Below are 24378 nucleotides of genomic sequence, written 5' to 3'. Positions count from 1 at the left end.
CAGCAGACCTCAGAGCCTCTTCCAGGGTCTCTTCCTCTCTCTTCTCGGTACACCTGCTGCCTCCTCTCCACCAGGCAGGCTCTGCGACAGGAGGGGTGGGTTCGGAGACAGGGCGCGCCCCCGCCTTCACCAGGAGGTTGCTCAGCCGAAGGTTCTGGGGCCGGGGTGACAGGGAGGTTCTAGTACTGAGACTTGGGGTGCAGGGGCCTCCCTCTCTATCCTCCAGGACCCCCTCCAGTGGAGTGAGCCGCCCCAAGCTGTCCAGATGCCCGGGCTCCGGGGGGAAGTGTGGCCTCTAGCGTCACTGCTGTAGTACCTGGAGCTGGCCAAGGAGCCCACCGCAGGCCCTGTCCTCCCCTCTTGGCTGCAAAGTCCCCCACCCTGAGCCTTATACATACACACCTCCATGGCCCATCTGGCCACAGACCTCACTCCTCCCCCCCACCCCAGGCTCTGTCCTCCGTCCTGGCTGCAGAGACCCCACACCTGACCCCAGGCTCTGCCCAGCTCTCAGGTCTCTTCTGAATCGGAATTGCGGGGAGCAGCTTCCAACTTCACCTGGGATTCCGGCCGGGCCAGGCAGCAGAGGAAGCCGGGGTGCTGAGCCAGAGAAGGGGTGACAGGTGCTGCTGTCCAACAGATCGCCCGCCCCTGGGAGAGAGGATGTGGTTTTCTCGACCCTTCGGGAACCAGGGACAGGCAGGCTGAGCCCGCCCGTCCCCACCGTGGTCCTGGGCTGAGGTGCCTTCCTCTCAACCCCTCTGGTTTCTGCTCCTGCTGAAAACTGGCCGAACATGGGCTTCTATTTCTCGTTTCTCTGAAAAGTTTCACGCTCTGGACACCAGATAAGTCCAGAATCTTAGAGTCGGAAGAACAGGGAAAGCAGGACAGGGCGCCCCCGAGGCGCCCCCCGTGACCTGCGGTCCTGACTCTTTAGGTTGAAGCTGGGCTGCACCTTCTCTGTCCCCCACAGCCCCGAGCACCGCTGAAGTTACTGTTAACGGTGCAAATGAAAGAACGAAAAGCACTCCTCATTATTATGTTCCCAGCGTCGTATTAGCCAAAAGGCGAGCATTCAGTCCACAGCAAGGGCTGTGGCATAAATGTGTGGGTTTGCTGATGGCGGAACTGCTCTGGGAGGTGAGTGCCAGACTCCGGGGGCAGAAATGTGTGAGGGACAGTCATCGCAGAGGCGGGGCCTGGGGGACGGGAGGGGCTCCCAGCACTGCCGCCCCCACGAAGGGGTGGCTAGAGCCACAGCCCACGTAGTCACGCCCCACGGCGCAGGCGGCCAGAAGTCAGCCAGCGGGGTTGCCGGCTGTACCATTCCTGGAGGCTACCACTGGTCGTCTGTGAATGAGATTGTGTTTTGAGTTTACAGCATAGAGTCAGTCCTGGCCACACTCAAAAGATGGCCTGAAATAGTGACATGGGCTCTTACCAAGCTGGGGGAGTCCCCTTCGCGATAGGATGGGACGGCAGGTTCCATCCTGGTGTGGGAGTCGGAGGAGCCTTCTTCCAGCGCTGGCTGCTGGACCAGCGCACCCTTTGTGGGGGATGACGCTGCCCCTGGCCCTTGGTCCACTGACGGGACCTGGACAACCTCCGTCTACACTCCAGTTAGCAAACCCCAGCTCGGGTTGGCACATGCACGTCTGCACGGTGGCCACACGGAGGCTGCCCGTGAGCGGGATCGTCTGTACTTGTAAGACACTGTGCTGGGTTTTCAGGGCCACAGGGCAAAGGACCGCATGCTGGCGGCTTAACCCACAGAAGCCTTCACAGTCCAAAGTCAAGGTGTCGGCAGCCGTGCTCCCTGCAGGGGCCTGGGGACCCTCCCTGCCTCTCCAGCTTCGGGGCCCTCCAGGCATCCCTGGGCTTGTGGCCCCATCACCCTGACCTCGGCCTGTGTCTTCACGTGGCCTCCTCCCCCGTGTCTGTTTCCTCCCTGTGTCTCCTAAGGACAATCTCGTGGACTTGGGGCCCACGAGGGTAATCCGAGGTGCCCTCCTGTAGAGGCCCCTAGTTGTGTCTACAGAGACCACCTTCTGTGCTCCCCCCAGGACGGTGCTCAGCTCACTGGCCTGGCTTCCTGGCGCGTTCTCTTTCCCATGCCTCGTCCACCCTAGCTCCCACTGGCTACCTCAGGCTCTAGTCCCTGGACCCCCGCCCCGAGGACCACCCAGACGGGAGGCAGAGGGCGTCTGTGGGCGGGAAGGGGCTGGAGCCTCAGGCTATACCTAACTCCACATACTAGGCATGAGAGCTTTCCTTATTTTACAGCCCGAAGTCCGTCCTCTTGGCTGTCCTCAGCCGTGCAGTGCCCCCCACGTGGGGAGCTGCTCGTGGGCCGCGGGCACGTGCAGGCTCTCACCAGGCGGCAGGGCGACACCGTCCATCTCACCGGGGGACAGAGCTGTGGCGACTCCCGCTGCGCGCTGCTCAACCAGGGAAGAGTCGCCCCTCATTGAAGCCTAGACCCAATGGAGCCAAAATACCCCGGGCAGCCAAGGAAGGAGGGACGACCTCCAGGCAGCTCTGCCCGGGGTGGGGCGCCTCAGCCCGCTGGGGACCGCTCTGTCCGCTCGCTGCTGGTCGGTGCCCAGCAGGGCCCCCTCCTCGGGGTGAGGTGCATGGGGTGGACGGACAGATGGCTCCTGGGGAGGAATGTCCTCACCACCGCCCAGCACGGTGACCGTGGACGCCCAGTGCCCGCTCTGTGGCCCACGCTGGCCCTGCCCTGCCGCGCATCCCGCCTGGAGTGGATGTCCGATCGGGGCCGCCGACGTCAGGTGCGGGATCCAGTCAAAATGAAAACGTGGGGCCCTCGTTCCAGATTGTGAAGAACCTCTCAATGCTGGCGGCCGAGCCCTGGACCAGCACGGGATCCTCCTGGGGGTCCTGGGCGTGCACAGCCCTGATCGCTCTCCCGATTTTCAGGCGATGCCCCTGGGACTCAGAGAAGCTGACCCGGGACACACAGCAGGCTTGGGGCAGGGCTGGCGCCCACCACCAGCACGTGCTTGATACTCACCTTGGAAACCTGCTTTTGTGGCTCATAGACTTACCCTTGCTGTCATAAACCTGGGCATTTAAGAAAGCCATATGAATTTCTGATGGTTTAAGGTGATTCCCTAATTTTTATTCTAATAAGACTTTCAGGACCTGGGGTCTGTTATTAACATTGCTTCTAAGACAGTCTCGAGAGGCATCAGCTCACCAGCTCGGGGTGGAGGCCTGGTGCTTCCCCTTGGCTCTGGGGACCCCTCCTGCCCACGCATCCTTCCCCACCTCTGGTCGTGCCAAACCTGCGGTGCTAACCCTGGCAACATGGAGCGTGGGCTCTGAGCACAGCGACGGACTCTGAGTTCTTCCCCGGGGCTGTTGGTCATGGGTGCTGTGATCACAGTGGCCGAGGTGGTGCCCCTGTGTCCATCCGAAGCAGCCAACCTTGACTTTTCCTTTTTCCCAACGTTGCATGAGGCTGAGGGCATATGGTGCCGGCACAGGCGTGCACACGGTTTCCTGAATGTACCATCAAGTTCGTTTAACGCCTGTGCACTCCGGGCGTGAGGGCCAGAGGACAGTAGGACAGTCGGACACCCCAAAGTCACGGCAGACAGCGTTATAAACTGCAGGGCTTGAGGTGGGTGTGTGAACAAGGCGGCTTTCTGTGGTCCCTTCAAGAGGACGTGGACGTGCATCCACGTCGTAGAGGTTATAAAAATAGAAACAGTTTAACAGAAATCAAAGCCATTTTGATAAGCTTGTTCTTCCAGCGTCTGTGGAAATCCACCATAAGACGTCCACTGCAGGGGAGTTACTGGCTCTGCCTGACACCGTGTCTCGTCGTCTGGAAAGGATCCCGGGACAGAGGCACCACGCCTCCCCGGAAACCACGCCGGGGTCAGCTGCCCCGTGGGAGCAGAATCTGCCCTTCAGCCCAGTGCTAGCCTTTCCCACTTATTTAAACTAATAATCTGTTCTTCTGTGCTGCCTTCTTAGCACATGGAGATCTCAGCACGATTCCTAATCTGTTAAGGTAGTAGCTACCGGGTCAGCTACCCTCTCCCTGCGTTCTCTGAACACACGCCCTTGAGCAGCGCCGGCCCCATTGCCTGCTGTTCAGGGGGCGCGTCACTGCTGGGCGTTAGGGTCTGCGACCCCTCGGCCCTGGCGCGTCTTCACCAGTGACGACAGCAGCTGTCTGAGCCTGTGTGGGTTCAGTCGGCTCTGCTCCCGTGACTGCATTTCCTGAGTGTGCAAAGGAAAATGGGTGTGTGTGCAGCAGTAACCAATATGCATCAGATTATCATTGAACACACTTCTGCTTCCAGGCAAGATGGAGTAACAGGAACTAGATTTACCTTCTCACATGAAACAACCCCAAACTGGATGAAATATATGAAGCAATGGTTTGCAAGGCACTGGACAGCAGGTGACAAAGGACAGTGACCCCGAGTGACAGGAGCCCCAGCTGACGTCCTACATAGCGTCCAGGTGCAGGGAGAGGACCCAGGTGGAGCCGGCAGCCTCCCCAGGTGAGGGGACAAAGCAGAGAGACTGGGGGGTCCAAAGTGGACAGAGTAGCACAGAGAGAGCTGCACAGCCCCCTAGAGTGTGCAGCTGAGCGCTGATCCCCTCACATAGGTGAGGACACCGGCAGGGCTGGGAGTGGACCACTGCAAATGTCAGAGGCGGCAGAGCCTGACACCCACACAAGGTCATGAGTGATGCGTGTACCGGCCAACAAGAAGACTTCACAGTTCTCGGGCGTTTGGGGTGCCTGGAAAGAAGGAGATCGCTCTGGAGAGGGGATGGTAGACCATAGCCTGAGCTCTGCCCTGGTCTTGCCTACAAATCTTAGCAGCAAGGCAGAGAGACCAAACTGCATCTCAGACCAAACTTCAAGCAAATTTGCTGTATAAGAATACAGAAATATCTAGCACCCAAAAGGTACACTTAACAACCTCTGGCATTCAATGAAAACTATTAGGTGTGCAAAGAAGCAAAAAAAAAAATAAGACCCATAATGAGAAGATAGATGAATCCATTGAAATGGACCTAGAACTGACACAGGGCAATAAAACAGTATTATAACTTATTCCATGTGTTCTAAGACTATAGCAACACTACCGATTAAATTCATGGAGGTAAAAACTACGATGCATGAGATAAAATACACAAGGGGTTACTGGCAGGTTAGACCATGGAGAAGTGTAGCAATGCCAACTACCCAAAATGAAACAGAGATAAAAGAAAATTAAAAAATAAACCATCCCAGGGACTTCCCTGGCCGTCTACTAGTTAGGACTCTGTGCGTCCGTTGCAGGGGGCACGGGTTTGATCCCTGGTTGGGGAGTTAAGATCCCACATGCTGTGTGGCACGGCCACCAAAAAATAAAAAATCATCAGTGGCCTGTGGGACAGCTTGACGCAGCCTCATGTATGTTTAGTTGAAGCTCTTGCAAAAGGGGAGAAAATATTGCGGTTGGAGTGCAGAAAAGATGTGAGAGAAAAAATGAATGCCAAAAGGTTTCCAAATTTGATGTAAACTAAACCCAAAGGTGCAAGAAGCTCGATGAAGCCCAAGAGGGAGGCTCGGCGTGTCCAGCACTCCCACTGCTCAACTCCGTGGTCACGGGGAACCCTTAAGGCAGCAGGAGACGGCACTACACAGGGTGGGGGTGGGGACAGAGGTGAGGACGCTCACCCACCCACGCCCGTGACCAGAGGGCTGCTCGGGCTTTGTTTTGGGAACTAATCCCTGTGTGCCTGAGCAGAACCCACATGTTCCAGAAAACGAGTCCAGGGTCCTGAAGATGCCCCCTAAATCGGGCTTGTTCATCATGTTGTCCTATCTGTGTTTTTACTTCCTTTCCAATGTGGTGGCCTGACACAGCCGAGCGGGGTGTGTTGGAAGCACTTCTCCATTTTTCCCGTGGCTTCCGCCAATGTTTGCATTGCGTGTTTTTCTTTGATGGTGGTAAACTCGGCTTTTATTTGTCTAAGAATGTGTTTTTGCTCTTTTTCCTAAGCACACATTGTTGGGCACATGCTTCTAGGTTGGTGCCCATTTCTGTCACACTTTGTGGACATCACTTCCCTCCTTTTGTTGTTACTGTCCAGAAGTCCCCTGTTCTCTGTAGGCGATCCGTTCTCTTTCTGGTTGCTTTCAAGGTCGGAATGTCTGGTGTTCTGCCTTTCTCTCCAGGATGCCTACGTGTGGGTTTCTTTTTTATTTATGCAGCTTGTTATACATTATGCCTCCCGTACCTGTACTTTCACGTCCTTTGTTAGTTCAGGGGAACCCTAATATCATGCCTTATACCACTTCCCTCCCTGAGTTCTTGTCTTCCTGTCCTCTAGCATCTGAGACCCCATCTTTCCTCTGTCTCTGCCAACCTTCTCTTCTTTCTGTCCATCTCTCATCCTCTCTGCTGCGTCTGCATTCTGAGTAATTTCTTCAGATGATTTTCCTGTTTAATAACTCTTTCTTCAACTATGTTTAATCTGATCTTTCATTTACCTGTTACGTCTATTTTAACATGTATATTTATTTCTAAAAAGTCTATTTGCATCTTTTACATATCTTCCTGATCATGAAGAAAACTTTCTTTTTGCTTATTTCTGTGATTTTCATATATTTAAATATTTCATGCACCCTACTGAATATTCCAGCTTTCTAATTCCAAATCTCAAGTTTCTGGGGCCTAAATCCACTTTTACTGTTTCTGTTGACTTCCACTCACAATGGTGTGTTTTCTCTGATCTTTGATTGTGAGCTGATTTTGATTGATCTTAAACCCTGAAATCTAGAAATCTAAGAAATCTAGGATCTCAACTTCGGCCGCCTTATTTCAGTTTATTTCTGCTGGAGCCCCTGATTTAGTCGTGGAATCTTGCGCCCAGCCCTGCTCTTGGTTCAAGGCCTAGTTTCAAAGCAGCCCACCCTTCTGTGTGCTCACTACTTATCTCCCAGCTCCCTTTCTCTAGTTCCTTGAGCGTTTCCGCACTTTCTTCAATGCAGGATGCAATAAAAATGCATTCTTAGGCAAGTGCTTACTGTTCTGTAGTAAAAACGTCCCCATACAGCCTGGGAGCCCTTTCTTCATGCCTCGTGTCCTAGGTCCTCAGTCCATATTCATGACTCAGAGGGCCACAGCCCGAACGCCTATCATGTAGTCCCTGCATGCTTCTGGTCAGTACTTTCTAGCCACCCAGCTTCTGAACCTGTTCTCTATTTGGGGGATCTTCTGGGTCTTCTTGGTGAGCTTGGGTGGGAGGCAGAGACCACCTCCCCTCTGGAAGCCAGAGGCTCATCTTTCCTTAAGGTTGAGGTCAGATGAGCGGCTGGATTCCCTCAGTCCCATGAGCCCATGTGGACTTGGAGAGCCCCGTGCCATGGGGCCAGGGCAGCTGCCACCTGGTGCTATAATCCAATTGCAAGTGATCGGGGTGACAGCAGTGCCACTAGCAGGTCCTGCAGACTTTGGGGGCTGGGAGCAGGAGCCCAGAGGGACACCCAAGCCCTGTGGAGGAGGGCAGAGAGGGCTGGAGGTGGCAGGGAAACAGGGACAGGGAGGGGCCGCTCCAGGTTTCCCGCAGGTGGGAGGGCGCAGCAGCCTTCAGCTTGGAGGCAGGGCCCCCTGACTGTGTTGATGGGGATGAGAAGTGTGTGCAGGCGGAGGGGGGGGGAGTGTAGGCCCACCCTGGAGAGGCTCGAGGGCGTGTGGGGGTCTTCTAGGTGGTCCCCAAGGGAGCACACGTTCCGTCAGGAGGAAGGGGCTGAAGAACATGGGCATGTGAGCAGGTGAGGCCAAGGGGCTCCTTGCGTCACGTGCGACACACGCGTGTGCTCTCCTGATGGGGGACCACACAGGCAGCCTGGAGGCTAACCCTCTAGGAGGGGACCTCCTCACCGTGTGGCTCACGCGGAGGAAATGGGAGTTCAGTAGCCTGCCCAGGGCCTCTGACCGTGTTGGCGGGGATGAGCACGGCCAGCACAGGTGTGACCACGGCCGTGCGGGTGAGGCAGGCTGTGCCCTGGATGGTCACCGCCTGCCGTGGGCCCGATTCAGGGGAGTGACAGAGACAAGGCTGGGGCGGCTGCCCCCGGGCCTGGGCTTGGGAGCCAGTTCTGGAGGCCCAGACCAGGCCTGGTTCACACCGGACTTCAGACCTCAGCACTAGTGTGGCGGGCAGGCCAGGGATCAGCTGCCAGCCCTCCACACAAGCAGCCACGTGAAACCCAGGGACTTGAAATTTACCAAGACCGATTTCAAGGTTGTTGCCATTAAAATTAACTTTTATTTTTTCTTATAAAACTTACTAAGGAATTCTGAAGAATTTTCTTAAAAGCTACTTAAATTCATACAGTTAAAAACATTAAGTCAACAGAGTAAAAACACGGGACCCGCGCCATCCTGAATCCTCTTCCTTCCTGGAACAACACTTAGACGTGCTTAGAAGAGTATGCGAGTCTTCAGAATATGGCTTCTAGAGTGAGTGAAGTGCAGAGATCACAAAGCCCTGCCCACGCAGCCAGCAGCAGAGGGGCTCCTGTGCTCCCTCTTCCCTCCCGACTCTCACGGAGGGTGTGGGGTCTGACGGCAGACGGCGGGGTCTGACGGCGGACCACAGGGCCCAGGTCTCCTCCTAGAATTGGAAATGAGGCCAGGCTGTGTGAGCAGCTCTGGAGGGAGGGGCGTCCTGGGGCCCTGGGGGACACGCTTGCTCTATTCAGGCTGAGCAGCCCGGTCCTCGGGCTCCGGGTCCTCAGACACTATGATCATGGTGACCTTGGCGGAGCTGCCGGGCTCAGTGGCCTCCTCGGGGCTGCAGCCCTCCTCCACGCTGACGACAGGGGTCACCTTCATCCCATACTCTTCTTCCTCGATGACGGGCAGGCCCTTGAGCACCTGGGTGTGCGGCGCCATTGCCCACACATGGGGCACCTCCTGGCAACTCTCGGAGGTGTTGATGGCCGTGGACTCCGAGCTCCAGGGCTTCTGGCTGCTGGGGAAGACGTCCCAGTGCTTCTGGGACCACGTGTCCTTTCTCTGGCCACGCAGAGAGGACAGGAGATCATGGGTTTCCGGGACCGACTCCACAGGCAGCCTACTGGCAGAGAAGGAGCCCTGCAAGGGGCTCTCAGTCGGCGCAGGTCCCTGGGCTCCTGCAGAAAAAGGAGACATTCCCGTGAGCACCTCGGAGGGGTGTGTGCAGGGGTGGGGGGCTCCGAGCCCAGGCACACGGCCCCGCACACGGCACACGGCGCCCCACACGGCGCAGAGCCGGCCGCTGCAGCAAAGACCAGGCTCGGCTCTGTGCACCTCCTGTCCTGCCCTTTTGCATTTCTGTAAGTTTTATTTCATTCTTCCTCAAATGTGTTTGGTAATTAAAGAACAGTTTTCTGTTCTCTTCAGATATTTTAAACTTTGCCTTTTATTTCTCTAAACAAAATAAATCCTCATAGTTATTTGGTGTTTTCGTCTGATGAGTCCCGAGGCCTCTCTTTCTGCTAGTTTCTGTGCATTCTCACGCCAGTGCTTTGTCCCCACGTGAAGTCGGTCACTCTTACCGAGAGCTGCTCACTTTCCCTGCAGTCCTCTTCGTGATTCTCTGATGAAGGAGCAGCAAGCAATGAAGGGCGAGTCTCAGAGGGTCTCCGCCTGGCGCCCAGGATGACCCTGACCCTCTATGTCACTTCTCAGCTTGGGGGTTCCGGGGACCAGCCCCCTTTTGCAAAGTTAGGGACAGCCTGGCGTTCCGAATAGTCAGCAATGATTTTTCTCTTTTCCTCACACCCCCAGGGTTTGAGGCTGATTATTCCTGTGTCCTTTGGGGCTAGAAAGTTGGGGTCCTTTGGCTCACCTCCACATTTTGGGGTCCCAGTTTTTTTTTGTTTTTTTGTTGTTGTTGTTTTTTTCGGTACGTGGGTCTCTCACTGTTGTGGCCTCTCCCGTTGCGGAGCACAGGCTCCGGACGCGCGGGCTCAGCGGCCACGGCTTACGGGCCCAGCTGCTCCGCGGAATGTGGGATCTTCCCGGACCGGGGCACGAACCCGTGTCCATTGTATCGGCAGGCGGACTCTCAACCACTGCGCCACCAGGGAAGCCCATGGGGTCCCAGTTTTATGGGACAACTTAACCCATAAAGTGAAGTTGGCTCTGAACTTGGCCTTCTGTTTCTACCTCCTGTACGTCTGTGAAGACAAGGTCACCAGGGTTGGCAGGTGCCCTGGGCTTCTCTCTGGGGGTCTCCCTGCCTCAGTCCCAGCCGAGAGCCCCTCACCGCCTGGCTGGTTCATCACCACCTTTAGGAGGACCTCCACACGTGGGCGCACCCTCACACCTATGGTGCTTGCTGTGGGGAGCACCCTCTGTCCTCAGAATCAACCTGCACACCCGGGCTCATGGAACAGCCTCTCTCTTCCCCCCTCCCTGCTTCATTGATGCCACGTTTGTGTTTGCGAGCCTTCAAATCCAGCTTACGTGGAATGACGTAACATCAGTTAACCCTCCAGCCTCTGTCTCCCCTCCAGGAGTCGGAGTCTCCGAGTCCTACATCGGGCGTGCTGAAGAGTTAACGGCTCAAGGAGGTGTCCCGTGTGCTCTGCCGGGACGCACACTCATGAGACCATATCGTCATGAACGTTAGCTGGTGAAAGGCTGAGTGGTGAATATTTTTTTAAACTCTGGAAGGATGAAGACTCACAAACAGTGAAGACGCTGCGTGAAATCACTCGAGACCCCGGCAGGTGGGATGTGGTGGAGCACATTGGACCTTCTGTGCCCGTCGCGTCCAGACTCTCTGGTGGGACCTTGCCCCGCGTGGCCACCACAAGGCCGGCCACCAGCACCGTTCGGGTGCACAGCTCAGATTGGTGGCCACAGACGGATGCCCAGAGCCAGGCCTCAGTCGGGGCAGACGTTCGCTGCTGGTGCTTCGGCCGGTGTCCAGCCCCACCCCTTGGACTACTTTTTGGCACAGAGGGGGGCAGGGCAAACACATGGGACGTCGGGGGCTGTCTGCGGACATGTCACAGAGACAAGCGTCCCAGCCCTGAGTTTCCATGCTGATTTCTCTCTCCTTTTTTTTTTTCCTTAGAAAATATTTAACTCTGTAGAAAATCACACTTGGGCAGAGCTCAACATGACCCAAATTGCCCAATAGCTTACCTGAAGCTGAGCCTTGGTTTTCAGCCACGTCTCCCTCCGTATGCTGCCTTACGTCTCGTCGATCCTTTGCATCCTACAGAAAGAGAAGTGATACGGAATACACGATGCAGTATTTGTTAAACTGCCAAAGGGGGCGAAATGTAGCGACAAGAGGATGTTTTAGAGACAGACAAGCCTGCCTCGCCCCTGGATGAGCTCTGAGACGTGGGCCGTCGGTCACCTCTAGAGCCTCAGAGCATTCATCTCTCTGTGCGGCTACAAGCACCACTGCTTCTGGTGGAGAATGTTGGCTTTTTCTCCGGCAGTACATCAGGATAAAGGCAAGTGTGCTTTGCCTAATGTGTGTGAGGGTCTCATGGAAGCCAAGGAGACCTGTGTGGGCTCCCAGCACGACAAACGGGGGGTGCCTGGGGCACACACAGGTCACCGCAAACCTGGCAACTTCTCCATATAACTCGCTGCTCCGTGGTGCTGGGGCCTGGCTACCAGGGAGCCCCTAGTGTTTCACACCCACATCTGAATACAGGCATTTTTTTCCCTGCCCCGGTGCTAACCTGGCCCAGCAGACTGATGACTTTACTGTCCCACGTCTGCCAGCTAGCCAACAGGAAGGGTGACCACAGTTCTTGCCAGACTTGCTAAAGGGTCAGGGATGGTGATCATTTCAACTTTCAGCGCTGAATGTGGCATGAACCAGACACTGGGATTATGCAAAATTGTTCTTTGAAAATTTGGAAAGACTTACAAGTAAACATGTCACTAGGAGACTTCTAAACCAAAACAGCATATCTAAAATATGCTGGAGTCTCCCTTCCCTGATCCAATACTTTAAAATTACAGTCAATAGATAAACAGATACATAAAGGGGTAAAGACATAACTTCAGGGGAAAACAAGAAGGGAAACCCTTGCTGGGCCAGAAAAGACAACTCCCAAAGAGGTGGAAGCAAATGGACACAGAAGGACATGGTCAGAGGAGTGTGCTGTGGAAGGTGGGAGAGACCCTCATGGAACCCACCGTGAGGCGGGCAGGGCGCTGCTATGGTTGTGGGGGGACTACCCCCAAGGGATAACTTGCTGGGGCCACTGAAGGCCGAGCAGCCAGGCGAACGATCGCTGCTACAAACCTTCCTGAGTCCACAGGCAACAACGGGGTGTCTGCCCCCAGACGAAAGCACTGGAGCAGTGATCTTGGTAGAGACGGGGCAGCGTGAGAAAAAATACGCAGAGGAAGTGCTACCCAGGAAGCAAAGGTGAGGTGAGGTGTTGCCAAACCATCTAAAAATTACTGGAACTAAGGGGAAACAAAATATTACTTTGGAATGAAAATAAAAACCGGACAAAGCAGGTAGGTGAAACAGTGGACGACCGTGGAACGGAGATTTGTGGGGAAGGATGTGGCTGCTGACTGTGTTGAAGAAGGCTGTGTATCAAAAGTGCAGCAATGGTTTGCCAGGGAAAAGGGCTGCAGTCGCAAGTTTAGAGGTTCTCCTCCACTGAGGTAACCCTCATGCTGAAAGGAGCTGTCAGTCACCCATCTCACACTTGGAGACCGATCAGATGCTGTAATATCTGTGGGGAGGGGGCGGTTGCCACCCCCTGTTCTTTAGTCCTGCTGTGGCTTCGGGCAGAACAACCTTCATTCCCGGAGCAGCTGGCTGATGCACTCCACAAGTTTGGGGTTGTGTGTTCTGCTCGGTCTGGCCTTTCCCTGAGGGGCAGGCACAGGTGCCTGCCTTGGTTTTGGCCCCCTTGGCAGCAAGAGCTTCCGTCAGTGCCACCTTCTGGAAGACTTAAAGAGACAGAACCTTTCCCCTCTATTTGCAGCTAGACATTTAAGGAAGTCTTTGTCAGGTCACTAGCTGACCACAGAGATAACGCAAGAGAAATTTCAGTGACAAGAAATACACACTTGGCAAAAATAGTTTGGAAAAGTCACAAACACATAGTTCCAGCCTTCAACAGGCAAAAATCTATAATCCCTGAGGAGCAAATCTGACTTCCAGAGTTACCACATTATAATACTCAGAATATCCAGTTCTCAACAAAAAAATTATAAAACATACAAAGAAACAGGAAGCCTAGACTTTCAAATTAATAGTCAAGGATATTAAATCAGCTGTCTCAAAAATGCTCAGTGAGGCAGAGGACATCGTGGACAAAGAATTAAAGATCAGGAAAATTGTGTATGAACAGATAAGAATATCAATAAAGAGGTAGAAATTAGAAAAAGAAACTAAACGAATTCTGGAGCTGAAAAAATACGAAAACCGAAATAAAAAATTCGCTGGAGGTGAATCAGCATATTTGAGCAGGCAGGAAAAAGGATCAGAAAATTGATGAAACTGAAATTATCCAGTCTGAGGACCGTAAAGAAAAAAGAATGAAGGAAAGTGGACAGAGGCTGGTGGACCTGTGGGACACCATCAAAGGTATCGACATACTGGGGAGTCCCAGGAGGAGGGGAGAAGGGAAGAGAACAGAAAAATACCTGAAGAAATAATGACTGAAAGCTTCCCAAAGATGAAAAACATGCATCTACAAATCCAAGAAGCTTAACAAACTTCAAGCAAGATAAACTAAAACAATCCACACTGAGACATTACAGCCAAATTCTCAGAAGCTAAAGAGAGAATTTTGAAAGCAGCAAGAGAGAAGCAACTGATCACAGACAAGGGATCCTCAGTGTGATAAACAGTGATTTCTCATCAGATTCCATGGAGGCCAGGAGTCATTGGGGTGACATAATGTCACGAAGGAAAAAAAACCCTGCCAACCAAGAATTCTATACACAACGAAAGTATCTTTTAAGAATGATGGAGAAATTAAGACATTTTCAGGTAAACAAATGCTGAGGGAATCTATCACCAATAGACTTAACACAGTTTACACAGCCGCTCCAAATTCTTCAGGCTAAAATGAAAAGATACTAGACAGTCTTTCAAAGCTGCTTGTGGACATCAGGACTCCCACAAGGGCTGCTGGTGGTGCCTCCGTTTTTGGGGTCCGTCTGCTTCTATCACACACACACCATCCCGCGGCCAGGAACAGCCTTGGCCCCCCTTTCTCTGCTGCTCTGCACTCAGCTGGGCTGCCCTGAGCAGCCGGCACTCCTGGGTCACAGGCAAAGCCGCCATCCTAACCTCAGTCTGGGAAGCCTGACTTCTACACAGAGCCTCACTCTGCACTTGGGGCTCAGAGGTCGGCCCCCCGGGCTCACCTCGAGTTTCAGGGAGCTCTCTGGGCGGATGGTCCTGAGGGAGGTCACACTTGGGCACCTGGACAGTGGCGGCAGGAACTTCCTCCACTTCACTCTGCTGGGGTCGTGGGAAACAGAATCAATGGGGAGGCGGGGGGTGGCATGTGGGGGACACGGAAGGCGGCCACATGCAGTGGCCTGGAGAGGGCTGGAGAGGTGCGTGAGCATGTGTGTGCGTGCGTGTGTGTGTGTGTGTGTGTTTGGCGGGTGAGATTCAAGTAAATGACTTGTTCCTTTTAATTTTTATTTTAAATTGTATTAAATGACACCAGATGAAAGTGATTGAGCTTGGAGGGTAAGGGTGCCATCTCCAAATGCTTACAACATAGGAAATGTTTGATAAAAGTAGCTTTTTACTTAAAGCTCTCCCTGTTGCTGAGTAAGTGAATGAAGAGTGAGTAATTTACTTACTGTCAAGTTGTGAGTGTGTTCATTGTTACACGCTATTCTAAGATATAAGACTCTCGTGGCCACACACAGTTTTGCCAGGGGACAGAGCATACGCTTTAACACGTGTGCTTGAAACTGGGTCAGGGCCTTTGTAAAGGGCCACTTCCTGCCCTTGAGGCAGGAAGGTGGGCAGTGGGCTGGCCCGTGCTCCTGGAAGGCGAACAGACTCAGCGCCCACTGGACTCAGGCCTGCGTCAGGAGGACGCTGTTGGAAACCATCGGAAGGGCGTCCTACGTGTTCACAGAGAGAGAAATCAAACGAGCGTGACTCGTATGTGTCCACTAGCTCAGGTGTCAGTTGTAAAGAAGGTGACAGGGAGAACTCAGGACTTTCCAGGCTGTGGGACAGCCGTGAGTGACAGTGTCAGAGAGTTACCTGAATAATTGTATTTTCTGTTATGTCTTCCCCCAAATACCCCATCACAGATGCACCACTCTCCTCAGGAATCTGCGTTACGAGGAGTGTACAGCCCTTTGTCAGGTAGAAAAGCTCACGGACTTACCCCACTGTGGATGAACTCAGGTTGGCATCCAGTTCCTGTGGGGGGAAAGGAGTAAATGATGAGTCATCAAGTTAAGAAAGAAGCCCTCGACATGGAACTTATCTTACACAAAACCAAGCCCATCATAAGCGGACTTTGAGTAAGGCTACCTCAGGGGCTCCCAGGTCCAGGGAAGGATCCCTGGTGGGCGGTACCCTACCCCCAGTCCTCGGGTTCTGGCCTGAATTGCATCCCCTCCATTTCTATGTTGAAGTCCTAGCCCCTCGTGACTTTGTGACTGTATTTGGAAACAGGGCCTTTAGAGCGGCAATTAATGTGGCATGAGGTCATTGGGGTGCGTCGTATAGTCCACTGTGCCTGGTTTCCTCACGTGAGGAGGAGATTAGGAAGAAGGCCGTGTGATGGCCAAGGAGAGATGCTCAGAAGAGCCAACCTTGACTACAGCCTGACTGCAGACTTCTAGCCTCCAGAATTGTAAGAAAAGAAACGTGTAGTTTGGGCTGCCTGGCCTCTGCAGCCCAAGCAGAGAAATACACTGTCCATGTGCATGTGTTTTCACTCCTGTTTGGTGAGGACAGGAGTGGGGCGGCTGGGTCACGTGAAAGCATGTATTTGACCCCAGGTGCTGCCGGCCTGGCCTGTCTTCCACATCTCACCCGCAGGGCACAGGCCTCCACCTCCCCTGCCTCTTCACCACGCTTGGTATCAGTAAACTTTTTGCTTATAGCCACGCTGGCGGGTATGTGGTGATCCCTTATTGCAGTTCTAATTTGCATTTCCTCAGTGCCTAGTGACAATGAGCCTCTTTTCACGGGCTTATTTGCTGTCCATAGATCCCTTTTGGTAAAGAGTTTGTTCAAATCTAACCCTGACCCTAACCCTAAACTTTGATGATGTCCAATGTATCATTTTTGTTCTTTTTCTTCCTTTTTTAACCTAAAAAAATTAAATATTTCATGTATTTTTACTCAAAAATCATGCAACCACAGATAACACTTTGGAAAATAGAAAAAGAAAACTAAAAGTTACCCAGAGTTCAATCATTCTAATGCATTTTCTGTCAATCTTTTTTTCCCCATTTATAGGATTTGGTTTTTGCTTTATACAGTTGCAAACATGCCATATATGTAATTTTATATACTGCTTTTCCCCACTTATTACATCAGAAGCATTTAACTTCATTATTTCATCTTCAAAGCCAGAATTTTCAATTGGCCCATCATCTGTCAGGACTGGGTATCCAGCCCATTTTACTTAATCATTCACCTGAATTTGGATTTTTAGATTATTTCAGATTTTTCATCATTATAAACAATGCTACGGTGAACATCTTTGCAATAGAGCTTTGTCCACGTTTATGATTGGATCTTCAAGTTAATGGTAAGAAACAGTTGCATGCTCCCACGTGCTGGGTGCTGTGCTAGTGGAGCATCTCTGCAATCATCACCAATAAACTTAGACGTTTGCACAGGAGTAGACATGCACAGGGCTCCCTGCCCAGGTAACCGGCAGAACCGGGTTGAACCCAGGAAGCCTTAGAGTCTATTTTCATTCTCAGGAGTGCAATTCCTGGGACCAAAAGTTTATTAATAGGTTTACCCAAAGGGAAGACCTTCTAAAATAAACCTTATGATCTAACGTGCATCCTGGTGACTGTACTTGGAATTTGCTGAGAGAGTAGATCTCAAGGTTCTCTCTCACACACACAAGGTGACGACATGAGATGCGATCATCTCACGATGTACACACATGCCATTGTTCTCTTTCATAGACAATGATTTTGGCATCGTATAAAAGAAAACTTGGCCTAACACAAGATCTGGATGCCCGTCTGGATGTAAGAATGGACGTAGGAACATACCGTTAGAGTAGCAGCCCCGGAAACACTACAAATGTTTAAAACAATCGAGTCCCTGAGTCCGGCCCCTGGCCCCGCGCCGCGCTTACCTGCAGCCCCGAGGAGCTCTCGCCTGGGATGTTGATGGTGGAGTCCTGTTCTGTGAGCTTCATGCTGGCGGGACATACAGAAGGAAGAAAGGACACGTATCAGCAAATGTGGACATTTGGGGGCTCAGAATGGGCTGTGAGAGGCTGCGCGATCATACAAGGCTCAGAGAGAGAGCAGCTCTGCTGAGCCCTGGAGTCTGGCCTCTGACACCGAGAGAGAACAAACGCCTCCTCTTTAAGCCCCTTAGTTTGTGAGGATTTGTTGCACTAGACCTAAAACGAACACAGAAGTATCGTGTTGAATTCTCCACGTGGGTCCAGGGTAATCATCTGAGCCTCTAAAACCGGAGAAGCCAGGAAGCATAATTCAGAGAGATTTGAACGCAAGAAGGACGTAAACTGCCACTGCTGACTTGCTATTCGGGGGAGGAGAAAAGGTGAGAAGTGAATTCTGTCACTGTCCCCAGTGGGCTTGGAAGTGGCTTCTCCCCCAGGACCTCCAGGGATGAACGAAACCTGGGGACACACGGTTGCTGTCTGTGGGGTGCAGAGAAGAGACCCAGTTTCATTCGACCAGGTTTCTGCCCCAAGGAAACCATGAGATAGTAAGTGTCGATGCGTGTCTTCACGTGTAAGATCTGATTCCTTGCTCATATTCTCATCCCATCCATTTAACGTTCCAGAACAGATAAACAGTCCAGAAGAAATACTCTTTAGAAAATGGTACGATAACCACTGCTAGAGCAAGAGACACTGTAAGGTCCTCCGTGAGGTTTCCCGTTACAACTTGCCCACAGAACACCGTCACATCCACGGGCACGTATGGGGCGCACTTCTTCCTCTGGCAGGTGTCACATGACTTAGATATTTCCCCTGGTCTCTGTGAACCGAGGTCCGACCTGCTCTAACAGGGTCAGCCGCAGGGTGAGGCTGGGAATGGCCATCACAAGTGCCGATTTCCTCAACTGGATCCAAACTACTACGTTACCCTAGAAACATTTTCTGCCACAAAAAAGACTACTGGTAATGTATTTCCCATCGCATCTAGAGGATTTGCACCTTACATTGTACTTGTATTGCATTTTACCCATCATTAACCCTTTCATTAAATAATGCTAGCTCCTTTTCCAGTTGGAGGAGTAGAGGCTGGATTGGAAAAGAAAAAGAATTCGGTAAAGATGGTAAAGACGAATATGATACATGCCCAAAAGGTAGAAGAAAATGTCTCGATTTTTTTCTTTTAACAGAAGAAACTTCACAATACGTGAGGCGCCTAAGGAATTAGATATGATCATTATTTTATAAAATAAAACATTATGGGTACAATGCACAGAAAAATTATTAGAAGGGAAGACTTAAAAGGTACAAACCGAAATTCCAGCAGGAGCTACTGGCGGGTGGGGGACTCTGAGTGTCTTTTGTTTTTATACTGGGGATTCTGTATTTCCAAATTTTCTATCATAAATATGCATTGATTTGGAAATCTGAAAAAAATTTTGTTTGAGGTGAAAGTTTACCATCCTGGTTCCAGTTAAGTTTCTATCATTCTTACCAGAAAAGGATAAAAGAGAAACGTTCTCCGATTTTACTTAAAGGGTCCTGGTTAGATGATGCTGCGAAGTGAAATTCATAATGACTTGGATTTACATGATAGTCTCGCCAGTCAGATTTCTCAGGAAGTCAATTTAGAAGAAAACTTATTGGGTTGTTTGAAAGCGAATGATCTTTTTACACTAAATCATATTTACTGGCTGACTGTTAGACTAAGCAAAAATCTAAGTAACTCTCAGCATCTGAGAAACTGCCTAGTGGTGCATTTCTTCTAAGCTCCCCTTTCCTGGTCCAGGGAACCTCTCTGCCCTGCTGGATGCAGGATGGAGAGAGAGTCCCCGTTCGCAGCTCCCAGCACGTCCCTCCGGAAGGGCGGGGGCTGCACTTCTGGCCCCCTTTCCACTGAGGAGAGATGAATCTAGGCTTCCCTGCGCTGCCACATGGAACAGTGATGCTGGGAAGAAGCAATGGTCCCTCCCAAGTGAAGCCATATTGAAGGCAACACCAACCCCAAACCCAGGTGTCTTGGAACGGGACAAAATCCTTTCAAAGTTTATCTGGAAAAATAAATGTGTAAGAATTGTCAAAAATTTTGAAAAATGAAAACATCTTGATAGGAATTTGTCTAACCGGGAATAATGGGATGCTGCAGTAGAAGGAGATAAATGAGGCAGAAGCAGGCGTCCAGGATGAGTGCAGATGGGTCCAGACACTAAAGAGAGAGCTTCTCACTTCCACGGGGAAGGTGGACTACTTAATAAACGAGGTGGCAACCAACAGGTGTATCGTTGGGATAAAATGACTTTGTTACCTGTCTCACTGTTTCCAAAAATCAAGATGGCCTGAGAATCAAAATGTAAAGAAAGCAAATAAAAACTATGAAAATATTAGAAAGACTATTGGAGGATATCTGTAGAAACTGAGAGTAAGGAAGGCTTTTCAAAGCAGGACGAAAGAAAATTTTGACAAATTCAGCTTCAGAAAAATTTGTGACCTCTACATTGCAAAAGACACAATAAAGAATTTTTTTTAAATGACAGACTGGATGAAATATATTTGAAACACACAGAACAAAGAATTAATCAATATCTTCAGTAGGCAAAGAGCTCTTAAAATTGCTAAGAAATATACAAATACCCCAGTATAAAAATGGGGAAAATATGTGAAAACCTAGCGCAATGCACACAAGAGAAATTATATAATGGTCAAAACAGATGAAATGATGTACATTCCCACTGGTATTAAAAGGACTGCACATAGAAACAATTACTTGTTTTATTTGGATAAAACTAAATATACTGTTAGTACCTTGTATTGAAAACTTTGAGGAAATTGATGCAAGTGTGAATTACTCTAACTTTGGGGAAAGTGATCGTGAAGATCTATGAAGATTGAAAGTGCACAGCCAAGCCCTTTGCCCTACGGATGTCCTACAGAAATAAAACCAACTGTACCTAACAACACTGGCACAAAGACGCTTCCAGTAAACTGTCCGAAAAAACCAAGGCTGGACATAACCTCCGGGTCTGCCGGGGGCAGCTGACGAACTCACGGTCTATCCATGGAAGAAGATGACTTTCCTGACGAGAAGGAATCACGTCCATGTGCAGTGTCACAAAAGCCATCCACGATCCACCATTGGGGGTGTAAAATAGGGGCTGCAGACTGACAGGCACGGCGTGATCTGACCTTTCCCTGTAAGCTTTTGTGTACGGATAGAAAGCAAAGGTGGCGGCTGCTCAGATATCAGCCTTGAGGCGGTGCTGGGGGTTTTCCATGGTCCCTATGTTGATGCAAGAGCATGTGTTACAGATATAATAATGCAGAAGCCGTGAGGTATTAATCTCAACCGACTCTCAACTTTACATGGATAACAAGCCCAGCTTCCTGGCATGGAGCAGGGCGTGGTGGGCCGTCACCTGGTGGGCCTGGCGATAGCACAGATGACCAAGCCAAAGGGGATTTTTCTCAACACTTGAAATCTAAGGAATTTGCCCTGCTGGGTTTCAGATTTGCTCGGGACTGGTGACCCTTTTTTCCTTCTGATTTCTTCCTGCTGGAATGGGTATGTCTCGCCTATGCCTGTCCCGTCAATGTATTTTGGAAGCAAATAACTTGCCTGGTTTCACAGGTTCACAGATGGAGTGGAATTTTGTCCAGGATGAATCAGTCATACCCTGAGTCTCAGCCGTCTCTGATTTGGATGATTTAGGTGGTGAGATTTGGGACTTAGAGCTGATGCTTGAACTGGGGGACGTTGTGATGTGGTGACAGAGGAGCGTGGATTTTGGAGGGCTAGAAGGCAGACTGTTGTGGGTTAAATTGTGTCCCTTCAAAAAAGGTGAGCAGTTGACCCTTGAACAACATGGCTTTGCACAGTACGGGTTCACTTATACGTGCGTTTTCTCCGATATACAGTTGGCCCTCCGGATCTGTGGGTCTCACGTCCGAGAATTCACCCAAGCTTGGACTGAAATTTCTCTCAGTGGTTTGTTGAATCCTCGGATCCAGAGCCCACAGATGTGGACGGCTACCCATGGGACTCGAGCATTCATGGATTTTGGTAAACGGAGGGGTTCCTGGAACAAACCCCAACGGATACTGAGGGATGACTGCATTGGAGCCGTAATTCCCAGGACGTCAGAATGTGACCTTATTTGGAGACAGGGTGTTTCAGAAGCCATCAACTTAAAGTGAGGTCATGGGGGCTTCCCTGGTGGCACAGTGGTTAAGAATCCGCCTGCCAATGCAAGGAATACGGGTTCGAGCCCTGGTCCGGGAAGATCCCACTTGCCGCAGAGCAACTAAGCCCATGTGCTGCAACCAGTGAGCCTGTGCTCTAGATCCTGTGAGCCACAACTACTGAAGCCCAAGTGCCACAACTACTGAAGCCTGAGCACCTAGAGCCCGTGCTCCACAACAAGAGAAGCCACCGCAATGAGAAGCCCACGCACAGCAATGAAGAGTAGCCCCCGCTCACCACAACTAGAGAAAGCCAGTGCACGGCAACAAAGACCCAACGCAGCCAAAAATAAATTATAAAATAAAATAAAAAATGTTGGATTAGGGTGGGTACTAATCCAATACCCGTGGTGGCCTTGTAGAAAGGGGAAATTTGTGCACAGAGACAGGCACAGAGGGAAGATGATGTGAAGAGACACAGGGAGAAGATCACCACCTAAAGCCAAGGAGCCAGGCCTGGAACAGACCCCACCACCCTCAGATCTCAGCCCACCCTGCCAACACTTGATTTCAGACTTCCAGCCTCCAGAACGGCGAGACATGCTTCTAATTCTTAAGCCGCTTGTTCTGTGGTACTTTGCTGTGGCAGCCGTAGTAAGTGAAAACACCCACCATAACACTGCAAGTAAATTCCCCGTTTCTCCACCTTCTGTGAGAAGACGACTTTTCATGGCTGCATACAATTTCATCACGGAGACAGAGTGTACTCTTAAAGTGTGTTCTTAACCTGGGTGATGACCTGTATAATGGGCCATGGTCTGCTTTTGTGATTTTGAGGTGAAAATGTCATGTGCGTGTGTGCAGTGCTCCTGGGGCAGAGTGTCACCTACCTTAGCATCTAACTGACTCAACACCGACTCAACATGAGTCAGCCTGACTTTCGGGAGCTTAATTGAAACCTAATGTTAGGAGAGGCTGTCAAAAGGACATTCAGACTCAACGGAGCCCATGTGCTCCAGCTGGCACAGAAAATAAAGAGACTTGCCTTATTTTTGTGTATTAGTTCAGATGTTAGTTGTAAAGAAGGGCGAGAAGAATTATTGTAGTTTTTGCAAGTAAGATAAGTAAAAATGAGATACGTGAATGGCTATAATTGTTAGTAATCTTAAGTGAAACAATTTTAGTTTACATTGTGTTACACAGTATTTAAAAATATTCCATCACAGATGAGTTATTTTTCAAAGTAATTTGAGTTAGGAAGAGAATACAGCTATTTTTCAGATAGATACAACAAGTCTAGTAAGCATCTAACCTACCTCTGTACAGATGAACTCAGGCTGGCAACTGGTTGCTGTGAGAATAAATAAAAATCAATAAAATTGTGAAGGAAGAAATTGTCGATGTTGAGGTTACTTGTTCAGAAAATTCAAGTCTGTCAGAGTTGATTTCAAGCAATGGTGTCTCAGGGGCTTCTGAGGCCTGGGAAAGGATCTCATTGGTGGGATAGTATCTTTCCTCCCAACCCATGTTACATGTACAGAGGTGGCTTCATTTCTCCTAGTCAGGAATGGAATGGGACTGCTGGGTCAAATGATAAGAATATATTTAAGTTTTAGAGAAACTTCCAAACTACTTTCCAAAGTGGTGTCACTTTAAATTCCCATGTATTAAGACATCCAACTCCTCTACAGGTTCACCAACACTTGGTATTGTCAGCCTTTTTAATTTTAGCCACTCTGATGCATGTGTAGTGGGGTCTTATTTTAATTTTCATTCCCCTAATGCCTAACGATGTTGACCATCTTTTCATGTGCATATTTGCCACCCATATATCTTCTTTTGGGCGGTGTGTTCAAGTCTTTTGCCCATTTAAAAAACTGGGTCATTTTTCTTATAATTGAGTTTGGAAAATTCATTATATATTCTGGATACAAGTATATGGTTTGGAAGTATTTATTCCAGTCTGTGGCTTAGATCTTTATTTTTGTAGTAGTGACTTCTGAAGGGCAAATATTTTAAATTTTGATGATGTCCAATTTTTCATATTTTTCTTTAATAGTGCTTTGGTGTCATATTAAAGAAAACTTTGCCTAACTCAAGATCACAAAGATTTTATTCTGTCTGCTTCCTAAAGTGTTGTAGTTTAGCCCTGAAATTTAGGTCCAAGATTGATTTTCAGTTATTTTTTTGTATGCTGTGAAGTAGGACATTAAGTTCTTTTTTTTTTTTCCCTTGTGGTTATCCAACTGTTCCAGTATCATTTACTGAAAACACATTTCTCCCCATTGAATTGCCTTGGCACATTTGCTTCAAATCCATTTACCATAAATGTAAAGGTTTTATTTCTGGAGTTTCTATTCTGTTTCATTGATCTCTATGTCTATCCTTATGCTGGCAACCATACAGTAGCTTTGTAGTGAAATTTGAAGTCAGATTGTCTAAATCCTCCAAGTTGGTTCTTCTTTTTCTAAATGATTTTGGCCACTCTAAGTCCTCCGAATTTCCACATACAGCGTGCTATTTCCTTAAAGAAAAAATCTTGCTGGGAATTCAATGGGGATCATGTATGTTTGTAGATCAATTGGGGGGAAATTTTCTATCATGACAATATTGAGTGTTCCAATCCATAAATATTGTAAATCTTTCCATTTATTTGGATTGTGTCTAATTTCTCTCAGCAATAGTTTGTAGCTTCACATATACAGATTTTTGTGCTTGTTTTGTTATTTTATTAGTTTTTGATTTTACCGTGAATGGAATAGTTTTCTTAAGACCATTTTCAGAATTTTCACTGCTAGTATACG

General features: G+C 50.0%; 1 protein-coding gene across 2 annotated transcripts in view; it reads right to left on the bottom strand.

Moving 5' to 3' along the window:
- Window positions 1-8293: 8293 nt before the first annotated feature.
- The window catches only part of LOC101277516 (probable palmitoyltransferase ZDHHC11B), a 35759-nt gene continuing 19674 nt past the window's right edge, over window positions 8294-24378 (bottom strand). Inside the window, exons 9-14 of one of the 2 annotated variants that reach the window (XM_033436652.2) lie at window positions 22891-22925; window positions 17342-17405; window positions 15395-15429; window positions 14403-14499; window positions 11184-11256; window positions 8294-9178 (exon numbers count right to left, since the gene is read on the bottom strand). In XM_033436652.2, coding sequence (XP_033292543.2) covers window positions 8739-9178; window positions 11184-11256; window positions 14403-14499; window positions 15395-15429; window positions 17342-17405; window positions 22891-22925 — 744 coding nt within the window. In that variant the 3' untranslated portion in view covers window positions 8294-8738. The remainder of the gene's footprint in view (window positions 9179-11183; window positions 11257-14402; window positions 14500-15394; window positions 15430-17341; window positions 17406-22890; window positions 22926-24378) is intronic. The other variant, XM_049708251.1, reaches the window with a different exon arrangement.

Source organism: Orcinus orca, chromosome 3 (assembly GCF_937001465.1).
Source record: "Orcinus orca chromosome 3, mOrcOrc1.1, whole genome shotgun sequence".
Lineage (NCBI taxonomy): Eukaryota > Metazoa > Chordata > Mammalia > Artiodactyla > Delphinidae > Orcinus > Orcinus orca.
Note: the sequence above shows the minus strand (reverse complement) of the source record. Positions and strands in the feature narration are given on the sequence as shown.